At 47.0% G+C, this 23,425-nt stretch overlaps 1 protein-coding gene and 1 non-coding gene across 3 annotated transcripts in view; both read right to left on the bottom strand.

The window, feature by feature from the left end:
- The window catches only part of HOMER2 (homer scaffold protein 2), a 126,953-nt gene that overhangs the window by 83,736 nt on the left and 19,792 nt on the right, over positions 1–23,425 (bottom strand). Inside the window, exon 1 of one of the 2 annotated variants that reach the window (XM_040257533.1) lies at positions 5,816–6,027. The exons of the other annotated variant lie outside the window; for it this stretch is intronic. Coding sequence (XP_040113467.1) covers positions 5,816–5,820 — 5 coding nt within the window. The 5' untranslated portion in view covers positions 5,821–6,027. Of the gene's footprint in view, positions 1–5,815; positions 6,028–23,425 lie in introns of those variants that run through there. 2 annotated transcript variants of the gene reach the window in all.
- Positions 22,948–23,019, bottom strand: TRNAG-CCC. Its single transcript has one exon. It is a non-coding gene; the product is annotated as a tRNA-Gly (tRNA).

The following is a 23,425-nucleotide window of genomic DNA, read 5'->3' as shown; positions in this document are numbered from 1 at the left end:
GGCTGTCTAAACAATGAGGATGATCCTACATGTTAAGGGTCTCCCTAAGCATTTCTGCCTAGTGTACTGGGGAATCTTTCTTATGTTCCCCTGATAGTTCCTCTGACACCCTATGGATTACAGCATTTTGTTTAAACTCACACATATAGTTGGCACTTGTGTATGTGGCTTATGTTTTCCTTCTAAAATATAAACTCCACAAGGGCAGCAACTAACTGGTAGGTCTGCTTATCCTGGATTCTTAACAGATTCTCCAATTGCCTTACAGATGACGAGCTTGAGACCTTAGGAAGTCAAGTTTAAAAAACCCACAACAAGGCATTCCTGGTGGTCCAGTGGTTAAGAATCTGCCTTACCTACCAAAGCTGATGACACAGGTTTGATCCCTGGTATGGGAAGATCCCAAATGCCATGAGGCAGCTAAGCCTGTGCGCCCCAGCTACTGAAGCCTGTGCACCATAGAGCCCGTGCTTCACAGTCAGAGAAGCCACTACAATGCAAAGCCCATGCCCAGCAGTTAGAGAGTAGCCCCTGCTAGCCACAGCTAGAGAAAGCCCTAGAGCAGTGACAAAGTTACCAGCTAAAGAGAAATTTAAAAATTAAAACAAAAACAAAAAAACCCACAACCGAGGAATTCCCTGGCAGTCCAGTGGTTAGGATTCTGCACTTGCACTGCCATGGGCTGGGGTTCAATCCCTGGTCGGGGAAGTGAGATCCTGCAAGCTGTGGTGTGTGGCCAAAACACACACACACATACACAAAAGAAACCCATAACAGAACCAAGAGAAGACAGGTTTCCTCAATATATTCGAGAGCCTGTTATTTATTTTAGTCAACACGAACCCCCCACCTCTGCAAAAGTCTCTAACTTGCAAGAACTATGAAATTAGGTGTGACTCAGGAGGAGTGGAAAATTAAAGGAGAAGGAATGATCATCAGAAGAAAGCAAACCAGTATAGATTACCAAGCGAAGGCCCCCCGGTGTTAGATAACCAAGTGCAACGTAATCTTGGCTGAACAAAACAAATGAGTGTAAACTGAAGCCAAACAGAAATACAGTAGATGCTGTTTGTAAACACTGACAAAATCATCCCAAAGTCCCAACAGCACACAAGCTGGCTTTTCTCTTAGCCTTCTGCAGGCGGGTAGAAAGACAATTTACAACCCCAATGCTCGGGTGACAGCCGACAGCCTGAAAATTAACCCGAGTCACAATAAAAGCTAAACAGTGTGCTTCAGCATTAAAAGAAAATTGTCTCCAAATGTGATTTCCTTCTCTCTTGGCCCTTGCAACTCTCAATTAAGCATGCTATATAAAAGGTAATCCAGAAATTATCACGACTTCTAGGCTGGTGTCCAGGCAAGGCTGCCCACCACTTCAAGCATTGACTCAATCAAAAAATTTATTGGAAGCCTATTAGGTGCAAGACATGGTGCTAGGTGTTGGGATTCACTGGTGAAGAACTTAATACTTTATCCTCTCGGGATGCTATTGGGGAATGCAGATGATAAACAAGCACAAAGAACCCAAACAACAGCAGGTGTGGTGAACAATGGTGGGAACAAAGTGTGGCCACCTCAGCAGGTGACAGGGGTGGTTAGAAAAGACCCTGAGCAGGTGATCTCGATGTCCAAATACCAAGGATGAGAAGGAGGAAGTTTTTGCAGAACCGGGGCAAAAGCATTCCAGGTGGAGGGAAGAACGAATTCAAAGCCCTCCCAGGCAGGGCAAGGAAAGAAAGGAGGCCAGGGTCAGCAGAAGGCAGGGAGGGAGGCCAGAGGGGCTGGGAGGAGATGGCACAGGACAACCTCTTGTCAGCTTGCGGGGGCTTAAGGCAAGGAGGGGTGCGACCTGATTGAAAAGTGGTGTGACTCATCACCTGGGCTCCCATGTGCAGAGTGGACCGGAGACACCCCAGAGTAGATGCTGGGGGGTGCCTGTGAGGAAGTTAGTCCAGGATGGAGGCAAATGGCCAAGGGTAGGGTAGGAGCTGTGATTCTAGGGAGAGGTGAATGCACCCCCAGATAATATCCCATGAGCAGAAACCCAGGGACCCACTGACAGCCTGTATATCAGGGGTGAGAAAGAGAAGAATCAAGGATGACTCTTACAAGTGGGTGAACGGTGGGGCCAAGGACTGGGGATGGAAGAGACAGAGGGAAGGAGGGGTTTGGGGAGCTCTGTGCATAAACAACAGCAGGAAGCCCTGGGAAAGGGCTGTGTTAGAAATACAGTGGAATGGACTGCACTTCCCTGGTTGCCCAGTGGTTAAGACTCCGAGCTCCCAGTGCAGCGGGCCTGGGTTCAGTCCCTAGCCAGGAAACTAGATCCCTGATATAGCGCCGCAACTAAAAATCCTACATGCTGCAACAACGATGGAGGATCACAAGGGCTGTAACTAAGACCTGGCACAGCCAAATAAATAAAATACACTTAAAAAAAAGAAAGAAATATAAATATGGGAGTTGCCAGCATATACTGAAAGCCATGGAGGGATGGGATAACATCACCAAGAAGAGAGGGTGGACAGCAAAAAGGAACCAGGACCAGTCCCTAAGCAACCCCATCACTCTGAGGTCAGACAGAGAAGCAACCAGCAGGGAGACTGACGAGGAGTCATCGGGAAGGGAAGCAGAAGCCCAGGAGAGTGTGGAGGGGAGGCAGGGGAGTGGCCACAGGGGAGGAACACTGCTGAGGAGGGTAGGAAGACAAGGACAGAGGTCTGACAACATGCAGGCCATCAGTGACCCGGCAGTTCTGGTGACGAGGTGGGGACAGAAGCCAGAGTACAGGCTATGAAGGGCTGACAAATGGCAGGCAGAGGAGATGAATGGAGACGGTGGTTTCGGGGTTCTCTTTTGAGATGTTCTCAGGTAAAGGGGAGCAAAGAAGTGGAACAGAAGAAGGACAGGGATATATCGGGTTGGCCAAGAATTTCGTTCAGGTTTTTCCATGAGATGGTATAGAAAAACCTAAATGAACTTTTTGGCCAACCCAATAAAATGAGAGATGCTAAAGCTGTGCTGTCTAACATGGAGGCTCCACTAGCCACGTGTGGCTATTCAAACTTAAAAAATTTAGCTCTCAGTCACCCTAGGCACATTTCAAGTGCCCCACAGCCGCAGGTAGCTGGTGACCACTGTACTGGACCACACAGGTAAGAATGTTTCCATCAGTGTGGAAAGTTCCACGGGACAGCATTGAACCAAAGCATGTTTGTACACTGATGGGAAAGACCCTAGAGACAGACGGAGGGGAGAAAACAAGAAATGTTCCCCGACAAGATGAAAGGGGATGTGACGGCTGGTCCTCCAGGAGGGGCGAGCCTCTGGCAGGACAACAGGTAGGAAGGAAAACATGGGGGTGGCCACACACAGGACTGTAGGCATGGGGGGCGGTGGTGAGGCACTTCCTTGAACTGTGGCTGTCTTTTGTCAATGAAAAGGGAGGCAAGATGTGTGTCGGGGGAGAAGAGGGAGACCTGAGGAAGGAAGAAAGTAGGAAACAACTTCCTGGGGGAGTGAAAACACAACTTTCCCGGAGAAACGGACACGCAATGCACAAGACTTCTCAGAAGAGAAGCGGGAAATAGCAGTGAACTTCTGAATGAGGAAAAGCATCTGAAGTGGGGGAGAGAGAAACTCAGGCTTGACTTTTCTTCCCCCTTTTAAATTTTGGTCGTGTCTACACAGTAGAGCTGTAGGATCACAGCAAGCTTTTCTACTGGCTGCCCTTTCTTAGTTCATCCCCCTCCATCCTACTCAACTCTCGGAAAGGATGACATTGGTTCTATTTTCGGTGAAAATGGCTCCCTCCTCTGTGTGAATAGCTTACCCAGCCCTTAGCTCCATCTCAATTTACAGCCATGGTTTGTATGTTCACATAAATTATAGAAGAGGTGGATATATTAAAAATGGCAGAAGTAGGTAGGAGTTACCAACCAACCCTTACCTACGAGAAGTAACAGACATTTATCAGATGATGTTAAAATTACATGAAAGACATATCCAGTATTTAAACAAAATTCCCAAGCTACTCCTCCCAGCTTCTCTACAAACAAAAATTATTTTCTGACATTTTCTTTAAGCTTTTATGAGTAAACATTTTCATTTCCACAGAACCATTTGATCTCAACCACGGAGCTTCAATATTTGTTTTTGATCCCGCCAGTGTGTTGGGTTGGTTTTGTGTTGGCTGGGAGTGGGGGTGGGGGCAGGGGGTGTACAGAGAGAGTTAAAATTACCAGGTTCCTTTTATCTTCCATCTTGAGACCTACATTTGCCAACTCCTTCTTTCTATACATTTTTTTTAAAGTATGAAATATGAGAACCTCAAAGGTTCCCACTGCACAAAGAGCAGCCGTTTCATAGCCAACCAAGAGGTCACTGGAAATGTTACAGGAAAACAGCTTCCCGGCCAGGGTGCCTCTGGTAAAAACCACTCACAGCTTCCTCCATGTGAAATCTGGATCAGCACCAGTGTCTTCAGCAAATCTCCAGGCTCCTCTCTGTCCCCTCTGACCTGCTCAGGTCGGTCTGGAGTTTTCACACTTCCCTTCTCAAAATTCATTTCAGCCTCCCTCTGGTTCCTCCAAACACTTTACAGACCCCAGAGGTAAAAATTCACTGGGTAAAATGACTCCACAAACTGGTAAGGACTAAGGCACAATGAAGCCACCATGGAAGCCTGGTCAGGTCACCAGGAGGACCCTTCCCCTTTCTACTGCTCACCAATCCTGCCCAGGGAAGCAAGCTCTCTAGACCTAGCACCCTGCAGAAGTCTTTAGGTCTTGAGGAATGAGTGAAGGGCGCTCAGCTCAGCAGCAGGGGACAGAGAGATTCAGGAACTCCCCTTCAGGTACCCACCACCAACCCACCCCAAGCCCACTGTCAGGCTGCGCTGGTGGCTCTGCCCCTGCACTCAGGGGTCATTCTACAAACACTCATCAGCTGCCTGCTCAACCTGGGAGAAGTCACCCAACCACTTCAGGCCTCTGCTGCCTTATCTGTAAAATGGGAATAATAACCACTCCCAGAACCTGCACAGCACATCATCAATATGTGCTTACATAGGGTGAGCAGATGCACGGAGTTAATTGTGTTATTAGCGCAGAGGCTCCCTGACTCACAGCGCCTACTGCTCAGAGAGACGCCAAGGAGAAATCAATCCTGTTTTTTAAATTACTTTATATACTCGGATGCATTAGTCACTTCGACAGAGCGCTTCAACTTCTCTTCTGAGCATCTACTCAGTTGTTTCAAAGATTGAAGCCTTACCTACACATCCTCCGTCATCTCAAAGCATAACGTCCACTATTCCTATGCGGGGGGTTATTGTTATCTGGTATGTTCCCTTTCCAGGAAAACTTCGAATTCTATTTTGTACGTAATAAATCCCAACTGTGGAGACAGACAAACTGCTTTTTAGACTCCCAAACACAGGCCCTGGAGTTGATCGCGCCTGGAGCGAAGGGACCGCGGCGGAATGGCCGAAGCAGGGAGGCCGGCCAGTGTGCTTGTCCCCGCCCGGTGCCCCCGGCGCCCGGGCTGCCTTAGAGGGCGAAGGCCACGCGCGCTGCGCGGAAAGTCCGCGCCCAGGCCGGGGTGCCCTGCCTGGTGTCCGGGCTCCGGGGCGAAGAGCGCGGGGTCGGGCGGCCCCAGGCTCTCCGGAGCCGGCTGCGCGCTGGCTCCAGGCTCCGGGTGCTGGGCGTAGAGGCCGGTTTGCCCAGGGGGGCTTCGAGCCTAGGGACGCGAGCCGGGGCACCGCAGCCCCTCGGGGTGCCGCGCGCTGTGCGCGCGGCGCGGGCTCACTCACCCCATCTCCGGCGCTGCTCCGGCGGCCGCTCCGACGGGGCCTCTCGCGTTCGCTCTCCGCCGGCTCTGCAGCCGCTCCCCGCGCAGCACATGCGGCGGCCCCTGTGCGCCCAGCTCAGCCCCGGCGCCGCTCCATTCCGCGGGGCTGCGCGGCTGCCACTACCGCCGCCGCCGCCACCAGGCGCGGGCGGGCGGGAGGGCGGGGGCTGGGCCGCCGGGGGCTGGGCGGTCGCGCTCGGGCGGCGCCCGCCCCGCCCCGCTCCCCCCGCCCGGCTCCTTACGTAACCTTGTGGCCCCCGGGACTCGGCGCCCAGCCAAGGGGTGGGGGGCACGGCGGGGTGTGCGGTGTCCCCGGGCGCCGCCCCGCGGTCGCTACCCGCCTCCCGGGCTCCCCCTCCTTTCCCTTGGAGACTCGGCACTGGCACTCCCCCGCCCCGTGCCCACCGCGGGGCTTGGCGCAGTGCCAGAGCAAGCATTCAGCTTGTGGGACTGAGGGGACTTGGGCGACCCTTCGTTTGCAGTTGCAGGAACGAGGCCCCAGGAAAGGAAGTGACTTGCCCAAGGACATACATTCAGCTTTGAGCCCAAAGTCTTCAGAATCTGCGATGGGCACAGCCGTGTGCCCCCCTGAAGCCCCTTTACATCTTGCGGGTCCACTCCAGGGGTTTGGCTCAGGGCACCCTCACCATGAAATTCCGGATCCTACACCCGCCGCAGGTGTTCTGGGCTCTTTTGTGGGCAAAAATGGGGTCTCCTGATTAGAGCATAATCGCTTTTCAGGAGGTTTAATCAACTTGGCTTAGAGCAAAGGAAATTGAGATGGTAAGGGTGGAGCTTCAGGAAGAGTGATCGCTGAGTCCTCTGTCTACGTATCAGGTCCGGATCCCCTACTAAAGGCCGGCAGGGGACTAACCTAACCTTCATCTCCACTCTGGGCTCTTCACAGGATCATTTTCTCCTGAGAACATGCTGCCCACCTGAGCCTGGGTAGTATTTCTATACTCAGGACAGTAAACAAAAGTTGAGGAACAAGCATATGAAGCAGGGCCACCACCCCAAGCCTACCCTCATGTTTTCTGGAACCACAGTTTTACCTGGGAACCCTCAAGGTCTCTTCCTGGGACTGGTGACCTGCTATGAGTAATCGTGTCAATTACAGACCTGATCCTATCTCCTTCCCACCATCCTTAGGATGAAGACAAGATACTGAATGTGCTCACAAGGCCTTGGCTCACAGTGCCTCCATCTCCCTCTCCTTGCATCCTGTCCCCTTGCTTCCTGTGCAGCAGACAACTGGCCATCTTCCCTTCAGCCCCCGCTGTTCTCAGTCTGGGAAGATACTTTCCTCTCTTGTCTCTGACACCCCAACCCCTTTGCCTCGTCAATTCCTACTCATTTTCAGATCTCAGTTAAACTGTCCCTTTCTTGTGGAGTCTTTATCTAATGCCCCAGACAAGACTGTGAACCCCTGTACTTTTTCTTCATCGCACTCACTGTGTGTAATGTCTGTGAATTAATAATTTAACCATCTCCCAGGCACATCTGCACACTCTATGAAGCCGTAATAAATTTTGCTCATCACTGCATCTCCAGTGCCTAGAACACTGCCTGAAAGTCCTCCATAAAACATTTGTTGAATGAATGAGTGAATAGGCTAGGCCACAGATAAACAGAATTGGCCAGGGTCTGTAAGCACAAGTAAGTCTGTTCCCAGGCGGCGCTACTAGTAAAGAACCCGCTACCAATGCAGGAGACATAAAAGACCCAGGTTCGATCCCTGGGTCAGGAAGATCCCCTGGAGGCGGGCATGGCAACCCAGGCCAGTGTTTTTGCTTGGAGAATCCTATGGACAGAGGAGCCTGGTGGGCTACAGTCCATAGTGGCACAAAGAGTTGTACACAACTGAAGCAACTTAGTACACAACACACAGAGCCAGGACTGGATAAGCATTTGATCTTGGAGGAAACTCATCACCAGCTGAATTCCAAAGGCCAGGTGAAGCTGGTAGGGGTGGGGGTGGGGGTGGGGGTTCCTAGCAGTATCAAAGGGAGGAGTCAGGATAGAGGACTAGAAGAAGCCGGCTCAGCTGGAGTAGGAGGATCGGAGAATAGACTCGGTGCACTGGACCAAGCAGTGTCCCCAAACCTGAGTGGGAGTTTCCTTTGGCTCCACTGGTGGAAAGGGCAACACCCAAGTGGGAAGAGGTACTGAGGCCACACAGGTGGGGCTGCTGAATCACCTGGGCTGCTTCACACAGTCAGCAAAAAGCAGGGCGGTGCGGGAGGTATAAACCCGGTAAGGTTAAATATGCTGGGATTCCCTATAGGAAAGGGTAGATTAGACAAGAGTGGGAAATGGATGTCCCTCCTTCCCCACAGTTTCAGGCTGCTGTCCCTGGGGGTAGGAGGTAACCTGCACTCCTCTCCTTCACCCCCAACTCCAGGCCCAGGTTGGGAGCTGCCTCTCAGGAGCTTTCCCAGATGCCCAGAGCCTTGTCTAAGCTTCCAGTTCTTGCCAGCAGTATTTCATCATCTTGGAATTTTCCCTAGAAAGAGGCCACTTAATTTCCCTATTAGTGCCTCCTCCCTTCATTGTAGCCAACACAGTAACCCTTTTCCTGTGAATATCGCCCATCAACATGGTCTTCGTGGCCCCAGTTGCCAAGGGAAATGATGGGTGAAGTCCTTCCTGTTCAGGAGTCTCACAGTTGCGACTTGCCTAGCAGTCCAGTGACTAAGATTGAGTTCCTCATGCATGGGGCCCAGGTTCCATCCCTGATCAGGGAATTAGATCCCATATGCCTCAAGAATTCACAACAAAGATCTGATGCAGCCAAATAAATAAATGAATATTTTTTTAAAAAGTCCTGTAGTCAAAGGGAGAGATTCCATGCTGACTGGACATTGAGGTGAGGCCAAGGAGAGTCTTTTTAGGCCAAGAGACTTCAGGATCCTTTTAGGTTGGGCAAGAGGAGTCAGTGATGCAGGACAAGACTGAAGATGTGAAAAGGAAGGGGCAGTCCTGGGGAAAGCAGGAGATTATGGGATCCAGGCCAGGCAGAGGCACTGGCCTTGGAGAGGGGTAGAGGGTCTAGAGGGGAAGGTGAGAGAGGTGAAGGGAATCCTTGCATGGTGGGCTCTTTTTTCTTTTCTTTAGATTTTTTTTTTTTACGTGGACCATTTTAAAAGTCTTTATTGAATTTGTTACAATATTGCTTCTGTTTTATGTTTCGTTTCTTTGGCCATGAGGAATGTGGGATCTTAGCTCCCCAACCAAGGACCAAACCTGCACAGCCCGCACCGGAAGGTGAAGTCTGAATCACTGGACCTCCAGGGAAGTCTGTCCCACGGGCTCTTTTTTCTAAGGGAAGAAAGGACACTTACTGAATGTGCACAAGAGAGAGGAGGTGGGGTAGAAGCCAAACTTGATAGCCTTAGGAAAATAAAAACTAGCGTTTGAACAGACCCAGAGTTGGACATGAGCAGGGCAGAGATGTCCCAGAAGTCTGGGAGGCCATGTCTTGACCAGCACAACCTCAGGGACCTGGAATTCCTGCCATTCTGTATGGGCAGCAGAGGCTCCGGAATCTGACAGGTGGCACAGGAAGGACACCCTGGACTCCAACAGGGGCAAACTGGATAACTGTTGATGGCTCACCGGAGAGCTGCATGAACCTGCGAAATTAAGGAAAACAGAGAGTGGCTCCACGTGTGCCCTTCCTCTGTACTGCAAATGAATTCTCCCAGGCATCCTGGGCAGCCCCTGTGCCTAAGAGGTTTGCAGTCCACATCTCTGGCTTCTTGTCTCCCAAAAGCTAGCTCCTGGAGAAACGGCTGATAGTAGTCTAAGGCAGGAAAAATGAAAACCAGCACAGAGCATCTTGTAGTACCACGAAATAAGAAGATACTAAACAAGACAGAACAATAACCAACAACAAAACAACACAAGGGCTGGGTGTATGCTGAAGGGATGCAGGAGCTCACTGAAGAGCTTCCAATGGCCAAAGCTGGAACAATTTGGGCAATACGATAAGTAACACTGTACAGGATTATAACGCAAGATGTAACATAAATACACACGAATCCTTGCAGATGTAAATTATTAAAGAAGTGGGAAGAAACAAATCTTCTCTACAGAAGAATCTCAAATAATATGTGTAGGTACTCTCCCCTCTAGGAGGTAGCATTTAACAGTCCCCTCCTCTGCCTCCTAGAGAGTAAGCTGATCTTAGCATCTTAGTGATTTGTTTCTAAAGAAGAGAGAATGGGAAGGGAAAAACAGTGACTTTTACAGTGGAGAAACCGGATAGACACTACCTTGACTGGGTGATCCAGGTTAACATCGCCGGTGATAAGCCACGTTGGAATCGCATACCCTCGATGGGATGTGAAGGGAAGTAGACTTCACCTGTATGTTATTTTTCCCTAAGCCCATAACCTAATCATGAAAGGGGCACTTCCCTGGTGGCTCAGTGGTAAAGAACCCACCTGCCAAGGCAAGAGATTTGGGTTCAATCACTGGGTTGGGAAGATCCCCTGGAGAAGGGAATGGCAACCCATCCCAGTATTCTTGTCTGGGAAATCCCATGGACGGAGAAGCCTGGGAGGCTTGCAGGGGTCTCAAAAGAATAGGACATGACTTAGCAACTGAACAGCAACAATTATGATAAACACACCAGACAAATCCACACTGAGGAACATTCTACAAAATTCCTGATCAGTACTCTGCCGAACTGTCAAGGTCATGATAAGCAAGAAAAGACTGAGAAACTGTCACAGACCAAAAGAAACTAAGGTGACATGAGTTATTATTTGGCTGCTGAGCATTAGTCACTCAGTTGTGTCCGACTCTTTGCAACCCCATGGGCGTCATAGCCCACCAGGCTCCTCTGTCCATGGGATTTCCCAGGCAGGAATACTGGAGGGGGTTGCCTTCTCCAGGGGATCTTCCGTCTTCCTGACCCAGGGATCGAACCCGGGTCTCCTGCATTGCAGGCAGATTCTTTACCATCTGAGCTACCAGGGAAGCCCCAAGGTGATGACATGATGATTTACTAAACATTGTATTTAGATCCTGGAAGAGAAAGAAGAAAAAATTTTGAAATCCAAATAAAATTTGGAATTTAGTTAATAAATTGGTTTCTTCCTTATGCCACACATTCCATGGTAATGTAAGATGTTAACAATAGGGACGGACGACCTTCATGGTTCAGTGGTTAAGACTTCACCCTTCCAATGCAGGGGGTGTGGGTTTGATCTTTGGTTGGGAAACTAAGATCCCACACGCTGTGCAGTGCAGCCAAAAACAATTTTTTTTTAATTTTCAGTGGGGGAAAATGGGGTGGGGGTACGTAGGAACTCCCTGGACTGTCTTTGCAACCTTTCTGTAAATCTAAAGTTGGTCCCAAATAAAACAAAGCAGCCTTGGGAGTTTCTTGTATACTAGAATCCTGCAAGTAGTCCAATCACTGGTCATCTCAGAAAGGTGAACGTGTGGAACACTGAACAAGAACCTCACCAGGGAATGCCTCGGACTTGAAATCATCTGCATAACTCCAAAGGCAATGCATCAAAATCTTGCTTTTCCATTTTTTTTTTTTAAATTGCAACCTACAGTAAGAAACAGATTTTACACTGTGGCCAGGTAGGTACTTCCACTTTATCTACAGTTATACCTAGACAAAATGGAAACAAAAATTATATATGTAAGTGAAAGTTACACAAAGCAATTCTCACCTGCAAAGCATTCAGACAGTTTCCATTCTGTTCTATTTTTAAAAGCAATGCTGTTGATTGATTTCAAAACCTGTAATCCATGTATGTTTCTTTTTTCAACAGCAAAATTAGGCTCACTGTGTATATGTATAATATTATTACTGTGTTCAGATTTCTGGTATTGCTAATCCAGGGACTTCAACTTTTTTGTTTTCTAACCCTTCTCTCCACTATATATGAAACAAATGTCTTATTAAAGTCATTAATTAAACAGGTAATGATCAGGTATATTTTACAGCTATTAAGATTATATCTGTGATATAATTTGTACTATATTTCTAGATAGTAACATAGAAAAATGTTCTTTCAAGAAATATTAATCATCTCCTATGCTCCTGGTACTGTGCTGAGTTTTAGGGATCAAGTGCTCAGCAAAAGAGACAAAGTACTTCTATAATATCATGGAACTATAAGAGTGGGTAGAAATATTAAAAAATGAGAAACATAAGAACTGTTATCTGTGTGAATAAAATGGTCCTAATGTAGGTTGAGAGGGGTTGTCACAATGGCCTCTTTGAAGAGGCATTTAAGAAGAGGCCTGGGAATTTACCTGGGAGTCCAGTGGTTAAGACTTAGCCTTCCAGAGCAGGGGATATGGGTTCTGATCCCTGGTTGGGGAGCTAAGATCCAACATGCCTCTTGGCCAAAAAAACAAAACATAAAACACAGAAGCAATACTGTAACAAATTCAACAAAGACAAAAAAATGGTCACATCAAAAAAAAAAAAAAAAGGCCTGAAAAACAAAGGGCAGGATATGGTGGAGGGAAGAGGTCCTAGACAGAGGAGCGCAGAGGTGGAGAAGGCTGGGAAGTTCTGAGGAACTGCAGGGTTAGTGTAGTTAGAGTGCACGGAGTTTAGCAAGGCAGGGGATGAGATGGGAGCAGTCCCCAGGGCCCTGATGTAGGGTTAACGGGATTTATCCAACCACACTGACAGGTTGGAGAATGGTCTGGTTTACATTTTTTGAAGCTCACTCTGGCTACTGGGAGGAGAAGAGATAAGAAGGAGACAAGAGTGAAAGTAGGGAGACCAGTTAAGAGGCTCTAGCAGAAACCCAGACAGAAGACAAGGGCTGAGAGGAAGAGAAGTGGATTATAGATCAGAGGTGTATTTTGGAGGGAGACTTGACAGGACTTGGTGACGGACTGGGTGTGTATTATGATATAAAGTTAAATTCAGAAAATCATCCATGTTATTACATTCACTGTGCTGGAGCTATAATTAGGTAAAAGCTACTAGTCTGCGTGGACAAGGCTTGGGAGTATAGAAAATGAAAAGTCTGATTTGTTGGGACAGCAGAAGGAACACAGGGTTAAAGCACAAACACTGGAGTCAGACAGACTTGGCCTGTGTCTCAGCCCTGCCACTGACTATCTCTGTGATGCTTAGCAAGCTTTTTAACCTCTCTGAGCCTCAGATCACTCACCTGTAAAATGGGGATACTTCACTGGACAGGAAGATGAAGTGAGAAAACATGTAAAGTGCTTAGCTGAGTTCCTTGGTATTTGTTATTGCTGTTCAGTCACTATGTCATGTCCGACTCTTTACAACCCCACGGGCGGCAGCATGCCAGGCTCCTCCGTCCTCCACTATTTCCCAGAGTTCGTTCAAATTCATGTCCATTGAATATACCGTACATTCTGAATACATTTCAAGTATTATTATTATGACTGGTTATCATGGGGGGACCAGGGCAAATTTTTCATTCTTTATTGTGACTGAATTAATTCTGTTATTTAACTTATATGCAGAGTATATCATGAGAAACGCTGGGCTGGAAGAAATACAAGCTGGAATCAAGATTGCCAGAAGAAATATCAATAGCCTCAGATAGGCAGATGACACAGCCCTTATGGCAGAAAGTGAATAAAAAGCCTTGTGATGAAAGTGAAAGAGGAGAGTGAAAAAGTTGGCTTAAAGCTCAACATTCAGAAGACGAAGATCATGACATTTGGTTCCATCACTTCATGGGAAATAGATGGGGAAACAGTGGAAACAGTGTCAGACTTTATTTTGGGGGGCTCCAAAATCACTGCAGATGGTGACTGCAGCCATGAAATTAAAAGACGCTTACTCCTTGGAAGAAAAGTTATGAGCAACCTAGATAGCATATTCAAAAGCAGAGACATTACTTTGCCAACAAAGGTCCGTCTAGTCAAGGCTATGGTTTTTCCAGTGGTCATGTATGGATGTGAGAGTTGGACTGTGAAGAAGGCTGAGCACCGAAGAATTGATGCTTTTGAAGTGTGGTGTTGGAGAAGACTCTTGAGAGTCCCTTGGACTGCAAGGAGATCCAACCAGTCCATTCTGAAGGAGATCAGCCCTGGGTGTTCTTTGGAAGGAATGATGCTAAAGCTGAAACTCCAATACTTTGGCCACCTCATGAGAAGAGCTGACTCACTGGAAAAGACTCTGATGCTGGGAGGGATTGGGGGCAGGAGGAGAAGGGGACAACAGAGGATGAGATGGCTGGATGGCATCACCAACTTGATGGACGTGAATTTGAGTGAGCTCTGGGAGTTGGTGATGGACAGAGAGGCCTGGTGTGCTGCCATTCATGGGGTCACAAAGAGTCAGACACGACTGAGTGACTGAACTGAACTGAACTGAACTGAATGGTATTTATAGAGTTGGTAGTTTAGTTTAGTAGAGTCGGTTTGAGGATTCTTAAACTGTATGGAAACGGCTCATGCATTTCCTGCCTAGTAACGTGTTGCCAACCTGTGTCCAAAGTTCTTCATAGCTTCAGGATGTCCCTGCAGGGCACCTGAGGGTCAGAGAAGACTATGGGCCATCTCTTTAAGACGCCAGCTCCAGCACCTGCTTCTGATTTGGCCAAGGACCTGCTCTTGGAGAGGCGAGCTCTGAATGGTTTCCAACATTGCTACTTGTTCTCTCCTCTTCCTATCTGGAGAAGTCTATCTGTTTTAGATGCCTCTGAGGATTTTGACAGCATTCATTCATTCATTCATTCATTTAACCTTAGCACCTATTCTGACGTAGATCAGACAATCTGACAACTATGTTCTCAAACAATCTAATAAGTAAAATATAATGTAACCAAGGTATGAATAAAGTCCCATGAGGTACTGGCTTTATCTGGGGAAGGCTTCATAAAGGGGACACCTGAACTGGATCTTAAAGGCTGTATGGGAGAGAAGGTCAATTCCTGCAAATAGACCAGCTCTTGCTAAGTCACAGGGACATTAAAGAGTATGACTCATACAGGGAATGTCCACGTGTTTAGCTCAATAGTGTGTGGTAAGAAGTGGCTTCCCAGATGGCTCAGTGGTAAAGAATCCGCCTGCCAATACAGGCGATGTGGGTTGTTGGGAAGATGCCCAGGAGAAGGAAATGGCAACCTACTCCAGTATACTTGCCTGGGAAATCCCATGGACAAAGAAGCCTGGTGGGCTACAGTCCATAGGGTCACAAAGAGTTAGACACGACTTAATGACTAAACAGTAACAACAAGAAGGAAGTGACCAAGCAGGAGAGGTGGGTTGGTACTACCTTGTGAAAGACCTCAGGGGAGTGTTAAGGAGTTTGGACCTGATTCTGACAGCCACAGGGAGCACGGGAGAGTTTTGAAATAGCAGGCTGGTGTGATCAGATTAGCATCTTACAGTCTCTGGCAGCAGTAGGGAGCATGGTCCAAAGGGGTGGAGATTGGAGGCAAGAAGAGTCTGTTAGGAGGATCTAGGCAAGGTTTCAGCCAAGGCCAGAAAAGGAGAGGAAGGGTCTCTATTAGCCTCCAGTAAGGGATGGGAGCCTGAGTGAGGTGGGAGGACCAGGGATCTCCTGCGATGCAGGACCCTGGGAAGCTCAGCTGCTGAGCAGAGAGATCAAGCATCCAACAATCCAGCCTCCAGGAGAGGCTGGACCTCACTGGCTGCCTCCACAAAGAATTTAAGGAGGCAAAACCAGAAATGACTGGATAGGGGAGATGAATGGGGAGATTGGGACTGACATGATGCACTACTCTGTATAAAATAGCTAGCTAATGAGAACCTACTGTACAGCACAGGGAACTCTACTCAGTCCTCTTCAGTGACCTAAATGGGAGGAAATCCCAAAGAGAGGCGATATACGTATACACACGGCTCATTCACTTTGCTGTACAGCAGAAACTAACACAACACTGCAAAGCAACTTCACTCCAATAAAAATTAATGAAAAAATAGACACACTGCTGTATATAAGACATATCAACAAGGACCTACTCAATACTCTGTAATAACCTATATGGAAAAAGAATCTGAAAAACAATGGTGGTAGTGCTGGTTTAGTTGCTAAGTCGGTGTCCTACTCTTTTGATCCCATGGACTGTAGCCTGCCAGGCTCCTCTGTCCATGGGATTCTCCAGGCAAGGATACTGGAGTGGGTTGCCATTGCCTTCTCCAGGGGATTTTTCCCACTCAGGGATGGAACTTGGGTCTCCCGCATTGCAGGCAGATTCTTTACTGGCTGAGCTACGTAGATCCCTGTGTGGATACATGTGTACAACTAAACCACTTTCCTGTACACCTGAAACCAACACAAGATTGTAAATTAACTACACTCTAAATAAACATTAAATTTTACAAAATGGCAGTGACCAGATGAGCAGCTCAGCCACTACCAGCACCCCCGGGGACATTCAATCCTGCTGCTCCACCTCCCTGCGCCAGCTCCCTGACTTCCCCTTCCCTGCTCCCTGCCAGGTGAGTCTCTGCCACTTGATGGTGACCTTCAAGGGCAGAACCCCTCCCTGGGTCTTCCTTGCTCTGTCCAGGCTCATCCTCACACAACCTCTCTTCTTGGCTCTAGTCACACATTTATGTGCATCAGGAAATGAGAAAATTCCCAACCAGTTCAAACCAAAGTCTCAGGATTGAGTTGCACTGCGCCTGAGTGGCCTGCCTTGGGGCGTGGGCCCATCCCTGAGCCAGTTGCTGTGGCCAGAAATGCCCTTACTGCCTTAGTCTGGGTCACATGCAGCCCTGGGGTGAGCTTCTCACAGGAGGGCATGAACTGGGAGTAGGACGGGAGCAGACGCTCCAAGGAAAAACAAGAGTTGGGAAATCAAAGTCAACGGATACAGGATGGTGCCCCCACGTAATAGATGCCCGCTCTGAGTATATAGTTATATTCGTTTCCCAGTGCCGGGTACAGAGGAAATGGGTGAGTTGCTGGATAAACAATAATCAAGGACATAGAAGTGTCATTCCAAGTTCCTGAAGAAGAACTTGAAAGGGCCAGGCTGGAGAGCTGGAGAATGGGTGGAATTCTGACACCCCAGGACAGAGAAAGTGGAAATAGATGCTTTAAATCAGTCGTTCGAAAACTTGGCTGAGGATTAAAATCACCCAGAGGGCCATGACAAAATGCCAGTGCCGAGGCCCACCTCCAGGGGAATGATTTAATTGGTTTGGTTGGTGGCCAGGCATCAGTAACACTCCCCAGGTAGTTCCAATGCACAGCCAGGGTTGCCAGCCACTGCTATAAGCCTCCTGGTGCCCAACAGAAGTGGATGTGAGACTCAGAGCCCCAGGAGCTTGGGAACTGGTAGGAACAAAAAGGAACACACTCGCTGGCTAGGCTTTCTTGAGATTTAGGACTCCAGAGGAGAACCAAAAACCCAAGAAATTTGTTGAGCCAGGGAAGAGCTATACCTCCTCTGAGAGGGCAGAAAGAATCCTAAAGCCTGCTAGAGCTCTCTGAGATGGGTGGGAGCTGTGTGGATGAATTGCCTCTGACTGGCAGCAGCTGTAGAACAGGGAGCTACCTGTTTGTACCTGGAATAGATGGGATGGGGCAGGCTCGGAGAGGTGAGGCAAGATTCCAGAGTCACGTCTGGGGTAGGCACGAGACTGAGGATGAGTTCAGAAGATGGTGCGGTCATGTGTGGCACTGAGGTGTCCAATTTGAGGTGTTCACACAAAGACACAGCTCAAGGGTATGTGGACTCCTGGAGGGGAGCGCAGCAGTGGGTCAGAGCGGAGAGGTGACGAGGGCAGTTTTGTTTTTTGGCTGCATCATGTGGCATGTGGAACTTCCCCAACAAGGGCTCAAACCTGTGCCTCCTACAGGGGAGGCGTGGAGTCTTAACCACTGGGTCACCAGGGAAGTCTGATGAGTGCAGCTTTGGACATGCTGAGATGCAAATACTGAGGAATAAACAAGAGATGTCCAGTAGGCAGTTAGACATGGTAAGCATGGAGCTGGGAAAGGAAGCTTGGGAGTCATTAGAAAGACAACATCTGAACACAGGAAGAACTTGTCCTAGGAGCAGAGGTAGGGTACAGGAAGGCATAGGGGAGGAAAGGGAGCCTGTGAAGATGAAAGAGTGGCCATTTGCAGGGCCCAGGAGGCCATTCTGTTCTAGATGTGGATCTATCCCCTTTTAGCCTGATTTAGCTGAATCAAGTCTCTTCTCTTTACAAAAATGTAGTAACTCTTCACTAGAAAACTAAGGGCAAAACAAAAACAAACACACAAAAAGCAAATAATACAGAACAGAAACAAGTGGGTTTTCAATTCATTTCAATGTAGCAAATATTTACTGAACGCCTACTATGTGCCAGCCCTGCCCCAGATGGCTCAGCTGCCATGCAGAGCTTATCAGACACAGCCCCTCTCCCACTCTCTTCCCAGCCCCATCTGGAGGCCACCGTGGCTTGGGTTCCTAGCATCTCCACCTCCCATCAAGCTCAGCTCATCTGCCAATTGTTCTAAGGGAGGTCCCCCTACAAATCTTGGGTCCTCACAAACAACACCTTTTCTGAAAGCCACCTGTTTCATAACACCTGCCCAGCGGGTTTGTGGCTCTGGTCTGTTCCACAAATCCTTGGACTGTGCTGGGCTCCCTGCTAAGAGCTGGGTTCTGCTCGGAAGCCCACCTCCAGCCCCTTCCTGGCTCCTGCACATGGCAGAGGTAGTGGGTCCAGAACTGAGTATACCTCTCCTGGCCATTTCTAACCATCTCTCCAGCATCTCACCCCTCAGCGCTCTACAGTGGTTTCCTTTTGGTAACTTCACAATAATACTACCAGAATATTTAGCAGAAAATCACTCTGAATCAAAACAATATGTCTTGGGACTTCCCTAGTGGTTCAGTGGCTAAAACTCTATGTTCCCAAAGCAGGGGGTCTGAGTTTGATCCCTGGTCAGTGAACTAGATCCCATGTGCTGCAACTAAGGATCCCTCATACTGCAATGAAGATCAAAGATCCTGTGTGCTGCAACTAACACCTGGCAATCCAAATAAATTAACTCACTCAAAGTACAGTCACCAGCCACCTGTGGAGATTTCTTTCATTGCTTTCTCTGCAATTTCTCATCACCTCATCCCCCCAGAGGACACTTCCCATGCCCAGGGTGGTCGGTAGTGTGAGGGCTGCCTCTTTGACAGACACTTCCCTTTAGACACTTGCTTTCTACTAGATCTGATCTATTGTTTTCCTTGCACACGCCACGTCTTTCATTGCTGTAAGTCTCCAATCTACCAATTCTTTACCTCCTTCAAAACTAGCACAAAAGCTGCTTCAGCATTTGGTCTATTTCAGGCCAGTATCCCTTTAAATCACATGCTCCTTCACATTTACTGGCTTATCATTTCGTAAATGTCTTCCTCAGTTAGTTTTAGGGTGTATTTTTGTCTGAACAAGATTTTTTTACCCAATTATGATAAAATATACACAACATAAAATTTACCATTTTCATAATTTTTTATTGAAGTATAGTTGATTTACAATATTCTGTTTATTTCAGGTATACAGCAAAGTGATTCAGTGATACACGTTTATATATGTATATGTACATATATATATATTCTTTTTTCTTTTCCATTATAGATTATTACAACATGTTGAATATAGTTCCCTGTGCTATACAGTAAATCCTTGTTACTTATTTATTTTATATATGTTAATGTATATGTTAATCCCATGCTCCTAATTTATCCCCACTCTTCCCCTTTGGTAACCATAAGTTAGTTTTCTATGTCTGTGAGTCTGCTTTGTAAATAAGTTTATCTGTACAATTTTTTATATTCCACATATAAGTGATATCATGTAATATTTGTCTTTCTCTGACTTAGTATGATAATTTCTAGATTCATCCATTCTGCTACAAATGGCATTATTTAACCCCTTTATGGCTGAGTAATATTCCACATATACCACATTCTCTTTATCCATTCATCTGTTTATGGACATTTAGTTTCCATGTTTTGGCTATTATAAATAGTGCTGATGAACATTGAGGGTCTGTATCTTTTCATATTAGAGTTTTCGTCTTTTCCAGATATATGCCCAGAAGTAGACTGCTGGGTCACATGGCAACTCTATTTTTAGTTTTTTAAGAAATGTCCATACTGTTTTCCATAGTGGCTATACCCATTTACATTCCCACTAGCAGTACAAGAGGGTTCCTTTTCCTCCATACCCTCTCCAGCATTTGTTATTTGGAGACTTTTTGGTGATGGCCATTTTGACTGGTGTGAGGGAATGCCTCATTGTAGCATTTTCATAATTTTTAAGTGTACAGTTCAGTAGAATTGCATACATTAACACTGCTGTGCAACCATCACCACCATCCATTTCCAGCATTTTTTTCTTTATCTCAAATCCAAACATGTCCCAGAAAGTAGAGACATTTTTAATTCATTTTTTATTCCTAGTTCTACACATAGTATGTGTTCCAAAAATCCTCTTGGCTAATCAGAGATAATATAAAAGAACAGGTTTAATATAATAGGCACCAAAAGGGCACCAATAGTCCACCCAACCACCTCTTCTTATTATTAAATGATTCTTATTAAAACAAGCGGGGGAACAATAACCCAAGAAAAGGGAGAAAACATAAACTTATACTAGCTGGAGGCTGAGCCACAGGCCTCAGTCAGAGGGGCTAGAAGTCCAAAGCCCCTGAAGAAGATGAGGATGAGGAGGGTAAGGTCCTCGCCATTTCTTCTCAGAGAACACAAGACCCTTGTGGGATCCCAAGACAGACCAAACAATGAATTGGCAGTATAGGACAGAAAGTTTTCCCTTCTCCCCTCTAGGTTCTTTGCCTGGTCTAATGTTTGTTGTTGTTCAGTCACTCAGTCGTGTCTGACTCTTTGTGACCCCATGGACTGCAGTACGCCAGGCTTCCCTGACCTTCACCATCTCCCGGAGCTTGCTCAAATTCATGTCCATTGAATTGGTGATGCCATCCAACCATCTCATCCTCTATTGTCCCCTTCTCCTCCTGCGTTCAATCTTTCTCAGAATCAGGGTCTTTTCTAATGAGTTGCTCTTCACATCAGGTGGCCAAAGTAATGGAGCTTCAGCTTCAGCAATAGTCCTTCCAGTGAATATTCAGGGTTGATTTCCTTTAGAGTTGACTGGTTTGATCTCCTTGCTGTCCAAGGGGCTCTTAAAAGTCTTCTCCAGCACCACAATTTGAAAGCATCAATTTTCAGCTCTCAGCCTTCTCTATGGTTCAAGTCTCATATATGTACATACTACTGGAAAAACTATAGCTTTGACTACATGGATCTTTCTCAACAAAGTGAGGTCTCTGCTTTTTAATATGTTGTCTAGGTTTGTCTTCCTGATACATGCCCTCTATTTAAATTCTTTTAGTTAGGTAAGGGAAGGTAAAAAGCTCTTTGTGAGTCTGTTGGGTCCTGACTGTTCTCAGCTCAAAATAATCCACATGCCAAAGTGGAATACTTTGGGGTGGCATCTTCTGTTCCTCCTCAACAGGAAACAAAAGTACTTGGAGGAATGGACTGAGCCTGGAATAACTAGGGTAGTGTTTCCCAAACTCATCATATAGATCACTCAGGATATTTATTAAATGGACCAATTTAGTATTTGGGGGGTAGGGGGTGGAAAGCTGCATGTTTAGTGCCTGGAGTAATTCCTATGAAAGGCAAATTTGGGAAGAAAGTTCCATCAGCAAGAGCTGTGGGGGGGGGGGGGGGGAGGAGGAAACTCCTGCCTCCAACTGTGTAGGTGAAGGCTTTCAGCCAGACTGACTTCCTGTTTCTAGAAGCTACTCAGACTACTTTCCCAAACCCTTGCAAGTCCAGTAGGCCCCAGGACTCCCATAGGCCTTCTGTACACGAGGCCCACATGCTGCCTCTTACTTCTATTCTACTGCCGAAGACCTCGGATGATCCCAAATTTCTGGCAGCTCTGGCCCTGTGCCCTGGCTTGTTCCCCACAGTTGAGGGATAACAGTGACATGCAGTCCTAATTTAGAACAAAGAGTCAGGTAGTCATTGGCCAGGTATTAATTAGGGAGTGACTATAGATAGCCAGTGACATCATAGCCTATCTTTAGAGCCAGCTGGGTCATTGTATGGAAATAAGTTGGGAAGTTTATATCTACCAAATCCAAGGTCAGGGTTTACAGAGGGAGACACTGGATACTAACTATACTGTGTGAGCTGAAATTTCACCTTGAGGCCCTTGTGATACAAGCCTGGTAGGCTCATTCACATTCAGGTGACTCCAGTGGGCCCCTGCCTACATAATATGACTGCCTCCCATCCCCAACAACTACCCCATGGCACAAGGAATCATTACAAAGGTTGATATAGTCAAAGCTATGATTTTTCCAGTAGTCATGTACAGATGTGGGAGTTGGACTGTAAAGAAGGCTGAGTGCCAAAGAGTTGATGCTTTCGAATTGTGGTGCTGAAGAAGACTCTTGAGAGTCCCATGGACTGCAAGGATATCAAATGAGTCCATCCTAAAGGAAATCAACCCTGAATATTCACTGGAAGGACTGATGCTGAAGCTGAAACTCCAATACTTTGGCCACCTGATGCGAAGAGCTGACTCACTGGAAAAAGACCCTGAGGCTGGGAAAGATTGAGGGCAAGAGGAGAAGAGAGTAACAGAAGATGAGATGGTTGGAAGGTATCACCAACTGAATGGACAGGAGTTTGAACAAACTCTGGGAGATAGTGAAGGACAGGGAAGCCTGGCATGCTGACCCTAGTTCATGGAGTCACAAAGAGTTGGACACGACTTAAGAGACTGATCAACAACAAAAATGAGCCAGAGAGGCTCGTTTTTTAATCCAGCCTGATAAAAAACAGGCTAGAACCACAGAAGTGTCATCTTCTTAATGAAGCCAGTGAAACTTTAATGAAAATACAGTTTCTGAGACAGCTCCTTGTTATCGTCCCTTCAGAAAGTTACACACAGCAGTGTTTCCATGGAATATCAACAGGTATTAGGCAGCAGAGAAAGGTTCCATATTCCATAGGTTTGGGAAATACTGGGCTAAACAAACTGAAATAGGTTTCTTTACTGGTGCTTTTTAAAATATTTATTTGGCTGCACTGGGTCTTAGTCATGGCATGTAGGATCTAGTTCCCTGACCAGGGATTGAACCCAGGCCCCCTGCATTGGGAGTGCAGAATCTAGCCACTGGACCACCAGGGATATCCCTGGCTTTTTTTTTTTTTAAAGAACTTTTAACATGTCAGTGTAGACTCAGGAAACTTTAATAAGTGAATACAATGCACTATACTTCCTAAATAAAGGGAACGTAACAATGAAACTTTAAGTAGTTTTCCAAAGGACACATTTTGGGGAAATGTTAAAATACAGGATCATGTCAGAATACACAGAAAACAAACTTATGGTTACCAAAGGGTTTCCAAAGGGGTGGAGAGGAATAAATTAGGCGTTTGGGACTTACATACACACACTACTATACATAAAATAGATAACCAACAAGAACCTACTGTATAGCACAGGGACCTCTGCTCAGTGATCTGTGATGATCAATATGGAAAAGAATCTTTAAGAGTGGCTATACTATATGTATAAATGATTCACTTTGCTG

Source organism: Oryx dammah, unplaced genomic scaffold (assembly GCF_014754425.2).
Source record: "Oryx dammah isolate SB20612 unplaced genomic scaffold, SCBI_Odam_1.1 HiC_scaffold_16, whole genome shotgun sequence".
In the NCBI taxonomy this organism is placed as follows: Eukaryota; Metazoa; Chordata; class Mammalia; order Artiodactyla; family Bovidae; genus Oryx; species Oryx dammah.
The sequence above is the reverse complement of the archived record's forward strand: the minus strand, read 5'-3'. Positions and strand labels throughout refer to the sequence as shown.